Genomic DNA, 9,468 nt, shown 5'->3' on the forward strand with positions numbered 1-9,468 from the left:
CATTGGATCCAGCGGGAGAACGCCATCTGCTAGGCAACGCTGGTATTGCGTTATCCATGTGTCTGGCTCATGCGTAGCGCAGATCTGCGCCACGTTCACCTTCCCCCCTCGACATGCCCTTATTCTCGGCGACCTCAAGGTCTCTTGGGTCAAGGACCTGTGACTCCTCGCCGCTTTCTCCGTCGACTTGCTTATCTGAAGGACCTGGTGGTCTGCCACAAATGCTCTGGGCGTCTTCAGAGTTTCTTGAATAACTGTCCTCTGCCTACCCCCCTTGCCCGAACTGGCGAGCTTGGCTAGCAAGTCAGCTCGGGCATTTTGCTCTCTGGGTACATGCACTACTTCAAACGAGGCAAAGGAACCCTTCAACTCCTGCACATACTTCAAGTAAGCCGCCATTTGTGGATCCTTGGCCTGGAACTCGCCTGTTACTTGTCCCGTGACCAACAAAGAGTCACTCTTGGCCATAAACACCCTAGCCCCCATCTCCTTAGCCAACAAGATGCCTGCGATCAACGCCTCATACTCTGCTTGATTGTTGCTGGCTTTAAAAGCAAATCTCAGGGACTGTTCTATCAATACGTCGTTGGGTCCTTCTAGAATGACTCCAGCACCGCTGCCCTGCTGGTTAGACGATCCGTCCACCGAAAGTACCCAACGACAATCGTCCCCCTCAACTCGCGCTGCTTTGGACGAGAGCTCGACCACAAAATCACCAAAAATCTGCCCCTTGATCGGTCCTCGGGGCTCGTATTTGATGTCGAACTCCGACAGCTCCACCGCCCACTTCACCATTCTCCCAGCTACGTCGGGCTTCTTCAAAACTTTCTGGACAGGCAAGTCGGTCATCACCAACACTGTAAAACTGTGAAAATAGTGGCGCAACCTCCTCGCCGAGAATACAACCGCCAGTGCAGCTTTCTCCAAGGCCTGATACCTTACCTCCGGGCCTTGTAACACTTTGCTGACGAAATAAATAGGTTTCTAAGCCTGGTCTTGATCTTGGGCAAGCACCGCGCTCACTGCCCTCTCAGTTACAGCAAAATACAACCTGAGAGGTGTTCCCACCAAAGGTTTGCACAAAACCGGCGGGCTCGCCAGGTACTCCTTAAGCTTCACGAAAGCTTCTTCGCATACCTTCGACCAGACAAACTTATTGTTTCGCCTTAAGCATTGGAAATACGGATGGCCTTTCTCTCCACTAGCTGACACCAAACGAGATAGGGCGGCCATCCGACCTGTAAGCTGCTGCACCTCCTTCACGGTAGTCGGGCTTCTCATCGCCAAGATGGCAGCACACTTATCAGGATTTGCCTCTATTCCTCTTTCAGTTAAGAGGAAACCCAAGAACTTCCCTGCCTGCACGCCAAAAATGCACTTTTCGGGGTTCATCTTTAATCTGAACTTGGCGATCGTGGTAAACAGCTCCTCCAAATCTGAGATGTGCCTTGTGCCTGCTTTTCTCTAACGAGGTCACGACCATGTCATCTACGTACACTTGCACATTCCTTCCCAGCATCGGTGCAAGTACCTTATCCATCAACCTTTGATACGTGGCCCCCGCGTTCTTCAGCCCGAAGGGCATCACCTTGTAGCAGTAGCACGATCTCTCAGTCATGAAGGCGGTCTTCTCTTCATCCATGGGATGCATCTTTATCTGGTTGTACCCCAAGAAGGCGTCCAGAAAACTCAGCAACTTGCACCCTGCTGCACTGTCGACCAGGGCATCTATGCTTGGCAAAGGGTATGAATCCTTTGGACAAGCCTTGTTGAGGTCTGTGAAGTCGACGCACATGCGCCACTTCCCGTTGCTTTTCTTTACCAGCACGACATTAGCTAGCCACTCAGGGTACTGGACCTCCCTGATATGGCCTGCGGCGAGGAGCTTTTGCGTTTCATCCCTAATCGCCTGTCTCCTCTCCTCATTAAACTTCCTTCTTCTTTGTCGCACTGGTCTGACCTGTGTGTCCATTGCCAAATGGTGACACAAGAAATCGGGGTCGATTCCCGGCATGTCTGAAGCAGACCATGCAAAAGCATCCAGATGCCTTTCTATCACCTTGGCGATCTGGTCTTGGAGCTCACCTTCCAAAGATCTTCCCAACTTGAAGACCTTGCCCCCGATCTCCCTCTCGAGCCACTCCTCGACGGGTTTGGGCCTGGTTTCCCTGGCGATCACCGCCCTGGCGATTCCCGACTCCCTCGCTTCCTCTGGGCGGTTTCTCGCTTCTTCTTCCCATCCGGCGCTCTTCCCCTCAACCTCAGCATCTACCATGCTGACATCGCCTCCGGCGGTCACTTCCATCGCCGCATCAATAACTCGCCATTCTGTTGGCCTGGGCTTCAAACCGGGAGGCGTCGTCGTTGTAATGTAGCTCACCGACCTCTTATTCTTGAGGTTGTTTTCGTAGCACTTTTTTGCCTCCTTTTGGTTAGATCTTATGGTGATCACCACCCCCCCCATCGATGGCAACTTAACCTTCATGTGCCTGGTTGAGGGCACAGCTTCTATTCTGTTGAGGGTCGGCCTTCCCAACAGAATGTTATACGCCGAGGGGGCATTCACGAAGAGGTACTTGATCTTCTCCGTCCTCGAGGCCACCTCATCCGTGAACGTTGTTCTCAGCTCAACTGACCTCCACCTGATCGCCAGCGAACCCATATAAGCACCCTCCATAGGGCCTTAGCTGGTCAAGGGGTAATTGCAACTTGGTGAAAGTCGGCCAAAACATTACATCTGCCGAGCTTCCCTGGTCCACCAGCACCCGATGGACCTTCCTTCCCGCCGTGACTAGCGAGACAACTATGGGATCGTTGTCGTGAGGCACAACGTCCCTGAGATCCTCCTTTGTGAACGTAATGTCCACATCTGGCGAGTGATCCTCAAACACATCTACTGCCATCACAGACCTTGCGTATTTCTTCCTTTGTGACGCAATGCATCCACCACCTGAGAAACCTCCAGCGATGGTGTGGATCTCGCCATGAGTGGGCATCTCATGCTGCTGACCCTCACTGCTCGCCGGCTGATAGCTCAACGCTCCCCCTGTCCTTGACCAAGTCGTCGTTCAAGAAACCGCTCTTGACCAAGTCGTCGAGCTGGTAACCCAGGGCCAAGCACGAGTCAAGGGTGTGACCAAAACTCTGGTGCAATTCGCACCATGCGTTCGGTTTTGGTCCTAGCACCTTATTGCCAACTTTCTCAGGCGCCTTAAGCCTGGCAGCTATGTTGGGAATGGCGATCAGGTCCGCCAACCCCATGACAAACTTGTACCTTGGTGGGCGATTGAACTCCCTAGGGCGCCCTGAGCCCCTTCCCTTGTTTTTCTTTGGATCATAAGGATGGCGAGCCCTCTGATCCTTCTTAGCCGCCGCCGTCTCCAGCACCCTCTGTGGCTGGATTCTAGTTTGGGCGCGTGGCCTAGCAGGAGCCACGCTCCCTCTCTTCTCGGCGACTTCACTCTCGTCGGCGATGTGGGCCACAGCAAGTCGCCTAACCTCAGAAAACGTGGAGGGGTGGCCCCTAATCAGTGCCTCGCAGAAAGGTCCAGGCAGCACGCCCTTTTTGAAGGCGTATACCAACATTTCCTCGTCCTTAGCAGGCGAGCGGACCATCTGCGCTCCAAAACGATTCAAATAGTCCCTGAGGGACTCTCCCTGATACTGCCTCACGTCGAACAAGTCATAAGACACCCTAGGTGGCGCCTTGTTCACGATGTACTGCTCGACGAAAAGCTTTGAAAACTGTTGGAAATTGGTTATGTAACCAGTAGGCAAGCTAACGAACCATTCCAGCGCTGTTCCCTGGAGCGTGCTCATAAACATCTTGCAATAAACAACATCTGAGCCTCCCGACAGCATCATCTGTGTGTGGAACGCAGTGAGATGCGCTTCAGGATCCTTCACGTCGGTGAAAAAAGCCTTCACAGGTACTACGCTCATAGGGATCGGCGTGTCCGTGATCGCCTGAGCAAACGGCATCGGAAAGACGCGCGGTGGCCACGACGGTGCTACTTCCTCAACAGTTGCGCGTCCTCTCTGCTCGTGAAGAGCTTGACGCAATTCCTCAGTGACCTTGCTGAGCTCTTCGTTTCTGGCCTGAGAGGCGACCAGGTCTTCATGCATCTTCGCCTGCTCTATGCGCGATGCCTCCACATTCTCTTGCAACGCGCGCATGATCTCCATCATTTGCGCCATAGTCATGGCGCCTTCTGCAGCAGCTGGCACAACGGGGCTGGAACGCGTACTTCTCATCTTTCTCATGAAAAATCAACGAAACAAACTTCAGCGACCAAAACCTTCACCAGCGAAACGATCGATCCAGCAATCAATCGGTCAAAACCTCTCAAACTTCAAAGAACTCCCAAGAACGTAACCACAACAGCACGCCGATTGATTCGGATGCCAAAACCTTCACAGAAACTTGCAATCTCAGCACGAACCTACTGCTTCTCCACCAAAACTCCCGGTTCACCGGTCAGAAACACAAACGAACGACAAAGACTTCGATTTACCGATTGAAACGAGCGCAAACAGCGAAAAGCTTCAACTCTCCGAACAAGAACTCAAACAGACCGGGAAAAACTTCAATTCACCGAACAAAACTCGAACAAACGGTGAAAAACCTCAATTCACCGAACAAAAGCTCAAACGAACGGTGAAGAACGTCAAACTACCGATCCAAACTCGAACAAACGACGAAAAACGCCGATACACCGGATGGAAACTCAAACGAACGGTGGAAAACGCCGAAAATGGTTGCACCAGCACACAACCACACAAGAATCGCAGAAACTTCAAGAACTCACGCTGTGGATGGGAAACAGGTTTTACACGGCCCCACGGTGGGCGCCTAATGATCCTGCCGGTTGACCTGAGCGCAAGAGCCTTGTCACGTCAATGGTTTCTCCTTCTGGATCGGCTTCGCACCACGTTAGCTTCCGTCCTTCACACCTCGATTCTCCGCAAGAACCTGAAAAAGAAAGAGTGGCGCCACTGCGGCCGATTGCGCTCCGACGCTCAAGTCAGTGACGGAATCACCAAATACTAAGAGAAGAAATCTCAACTCAAGGAACCGTGCAAGAACTCTCTCAGCGTACTCAAGTGTTCTGGAAAACGTACTCTAGTATTCTCAGAAAAACGTACCTCAAAATCTGTTAGGAGTTCCTTATATACCTGAGCGTTTCTCTCTCCTGACGGTTACACCTCTGGATCCCTCTCCACTTGAGCGTCACTTCTACTTCTTCAAGTTGTTCGACTAAGTTACTCAGACGAGGAGTAACTACAACTTCCTTGGAGCGCGACCCCTTAAGCGGCGAGTACAGGGCGTCACCATGCACACCTTCTCTGTGGTCTCGCCTGCCGCTATCACGATCTGCTTCACTTGCACATCGTGCATGTTCTGGTAAACCGTTCGCTTGCCTCGACCTCTGGCTAGGGAATGATCATCTGATAACCTCGTCCTTCGTTCTTGTGCTCCTTGAAAGCCTTAAGCAAGCCTTCCTGATCTTTCGGCGATGTTCGCTTTTAGGCGGTCTCTAACCACTTGATCGCCTAAAACTCACATACGGCGACTATGACACAGCCTGGTGACCGCCGGTTATACATGCTAGAGATCGGAGAACGCCAACTCAATGATTGGCAACTACACAGGCTTCCCGATGTACTTCCCTTCTGTCAGTCAGGTGTTCCGCTCAACACGCCTATATTATCGCTTGCTGCCACGTCATCACTTCCGACTACCTGGTCGGTACACCAGGTAAATGAAAGGAGATACCATCGTATCGCAATTAAGAATCGCTGCGAAACGCTGAAGTGTGACTTGGTCCATCCCCATCCCTCCGATCCTGCTTTTCGCAAAATTAACCCTTAACCCCGAAGCGAGCTCAAAACATTGCAGGATCGCCTTTAAGTTGAAAACGCTTTTGGTATTCGTTTCACAGAAGAACAAGGTGTCATCCGCATATTGTAACATATTTACCTTTACTTTATCCTTTCCAACCTCCAAACTGTCAATCAACTTCTTTTCTTCTGCCACCCTTGTCACCCCAGCTAACCCTTCCGCCACAACGTGAAAGAGAAAATGAACGAGGGCAGGTAACAAAAACTTCTTGCTATTTTACTTCAGAAAAAAGGATTCACTGCAAAAACTAGTCAAATGGGTTTGACAAAATTGCTACGTAATGAATTAATGTTAAAGGATGAGTCTTTAATCTGGTTAGGCTATTAGAGTTAATCAAAATTAGGTCACACGACCGTGATTTTTGATTTTGCTAAAGTTTATGGTTCTGTCATTTATGTTATTTTTAGATTGTCGTGTCAATTCATTATTAAAGAGCATTAGCAGATAGTTTGACTCTTCGCAGATTGAGAGAAAAGAGTACTTCACATGTTTTCTCTTATTTTAGTAACTTTATTTAAACTGGATCACACTAGCATTAACTTGATAATAAAAGCATTTAATTTTCACCTTTTGTAATCACTCAAGAAAACGAAAAAAAGAAAAGAAAAAGAAGGGTATGCACATAGTTGGTTAATTTGATGAACCTTGATGAGTATAATTAACGAAAAATTGCGTGTCTATAGATTGAGCTAATTGAGTTGATTCCGTGTTTAATTAAAATGATGGTTTGAGATTGAAAATGAAACGAATGCAAAATGATTCCCACATATATGATGAAAACCCTGAATAGTGATGGGTTTAATTTGGAAAACTTTTTGCTTTTCACCTAAATAGTGATGGGTTTACTTAGCAAAACGATAAAGATGGGTTTCATTTGGAATTCCCAGCTAAGCCAGATTTAAGCCTCACACGTACCATGGCCCCTAACTTGATTGTAAAAGGCAATTTTGTGGGGTGTATTGATACGATACCAATAACATTTGTCTATAGCGCTTGACCTAAAAACGTGTGTATGATAGGTAAGCTTTGCCAAACCAGTACGACAAAAACTCACAATGATTCCTTTGTTTGCATGCATCTTCATCACCCATACAGGATCCATCATCCCTTGCATCTTTAGGAAAGATCAATCTTTCTCCTTTTAATTTTTCATAATTTACCCTAACCATCATCAAACTTCTTCTACATCACTTCTTTTCTAATATGCTTTCTATTCTTTAGTTTAATTATATCACTACTCCATCTATCAAATACTAAACTTACGAACATCAATGATTAAGTATTAAGTAATTGATGTGTTACGTATGTGGCCGAAAATGCATCAAACCCTTACAACTATGTGATCGAGGAGACATCGACACATTTGACTGAATCCTTGTAAATCGAACACGAATCGATCATCCAAAGCTAGACTCCATTTTAAGACAACTAATTAAACATAACATGCGTGTACGAAACTCTTCCTTAACTGGTTTTGTTGGGTTGAGGGAGTTTATTGCCCTCAATCTTTTGTATAAGAGTTGAAGTCCCTAAAGTGTCCCTTCTAATTTATTTATTCTTTGTTAATAAAAAAAATAAGGGTTGAAGTATCCCTGAAATATTCTATTTATTAATTCTATTATTTTTGTTGATAAAAAAAATGAACCCTTCATTAATTAAAATATTAACTTTGGTAAATTGTACAAAACCTAACCCACCTACACATTCACCACATTGTCTTTATCAATACACATTCAAAAACAAGACAGATGTACGCATTTAATAACAAGCAATTAATATTCTAACTACAGTATATCAAACCCAAATTTAAGCGTCAGAGTATTTTTTACCATGACTTATCTTGAACCAAGATTGAGAACCAAAATCGAAGACCTGATCTACCAAGAACTCACAAGGACAAATATAGGAGTCGAACCTTCCCTTTCCTTTCATTCCATACAAAAAAATTATTAACACCACTTTTAATATATCAATGTTGAATCTCCATAATCCATCTGCCACTTGTTGATTAGATATTCAATAAATAGTTAATGTTGTGGGGGTAAATTTGCCTTCTTTTTCTTCTTTAATTAGTCACTGTATATTACCATGCCAGAATAATTATTTTAGAAAGCAAAGCTTCCGTTTATGGTTGCCATAAAATCTTTTAACCAGTTAAGTAACTTCAATTTTAGATTAGTACCAAAAATTGACCAACCATTCAGTCACCTAACTTTGTTCTCTTGGACAAAAGTTAGATAGGAACGAACCCATAACCCATTCTGCAAATCTCGCACCATACCATGGTCAATCCATATATAAATGATATATTTAGCTACCAAATTTAATCATTTTTTGTGTCCTTTTGGGAGAGTTATACATTAATAATGTTTTCACATGCTGTAATATTTACAAATAGAAAAGGTTGATTTTTCGAATTTATTTGTGCATGTCTGGCTATAACTTTTTTTTCACTATACTTTATTCTATTAGGTATAATATAAATGGTTTTTATTATGTGATATGAAAGTATATGTACAAATTATAAGATACTATATTATTCTCCTTAATCATTATAATATATTTAACTTCGTAGCTAATTATTTAAATATTGTGGAGGACTCATTTTATGGACAGATAAATGCAATGAGCAATGTTATAATATGTGTTGCTGTTTGCCATACACTACTGGGAAACTGGTCTTCTGACGAATTTCAAATGACACTCTTGGAAAGACATAAAGATTTAATATAATAGTGTTTATATAACACATATATAAAATAAAATAAAATATTTGTTTTATATCTAAATTATATCAAATAAAAATAAATAAATTATCAGCAATAAATAAATAAATAATAAAGATATTTCAGAGATACATCAACCATTATACAAGCACGTCAACTTAAAGCTTATAACACAATTGCACATAAAACAGAGATTCAAAGCAAAACAACAACTCAAGGCTACCACTACCCCACCTAACACTTTTTGGTAAATTTCATGCAAATCATTAGTTCTAAAAACCAATCAGAATAAGAAAAACTAGCTAGACGAACTTTCGAAGAAACTCACTATCATACCTTCAAATGCACTATATACCTTCAAATGCACTATATAGTGAAGATTTTGATGTAATCTATCCTCCCATTTTTAAAAATCTTTTGATATCAAATAAAATAATAATGAATAATATACATGAATATGTTCTTGAGTAATTGAAATATGATTTTTTTTAAAATTTATGTGTATCTACGCCTATACTAACTTATGTTATCAGTTATAGAGATAATGTTTAAAATATTTTAGTACTCATCTTTTATGAGAGAATGAGGAATGAGTAATAATTATGTATAAAAGATGTAGTTGAAGCAAATGGGTGAGCATATAATTTTAGCTAGAATGAATAGTTAACTACACATAAATAGTCACAATATATCATAGTATGCTTTCATACTAGGATTCTGCAACAGAGTACTTAGGTGGAGGAGACTACAGAATGAGAGCCAAATGCATGAGACTTGATGTAGATCAAATTTGATGTAAATCTAAGAAGAAAGAGCTTAGTACTTGGAACAAGGAGGTCT

At 44.1% G+C, this 9,468-nt stretch overlaps 1 protein-coding gene across 1 annotated transcript; it reads right to left on the reverse strand.

Annotated features, from left to right (window-relative positions):
• Nucleotides 1–3,012: 3,012 nt before the first annotated feature.
• Nucleotides 3,013–4,197, reverse strand: LOC137838472 (uncharacterized). The gene is made up of 2 exons (XM_068647717.1): nt 3,715–4,197; nt 3,013–3,615 (listed from the first exon to the last, which is right to left on the reverse strand). The coding sequence occupies exons 1-2, from the start codon at nt 4,195–4,197 to the stop codon at nt 3,013–3,015; spliced, it is 1,086 nt and encodes a 361-aa protein (XP_068503818.1).
• Between the last annotated feature and the right edge of the window lie 5,271 nt (nt 4,198–9,468).

This window comes from Phaseolus vulgaris, chromosome 4 (assembly GCF_000499845.2).
Source record: "Phaseolus vulgaris cultivar G19833 chromosome 4, P. vulgaris v2.0, whole genome shotgun sequence".
Classification (NCBI taxonomy): Eukaryota; Viridiplantae; Streptophyta; class Magnoliopsida; order Fabales; family Fabaceae; genus Phaseolus; species Phaseolus vulgaris.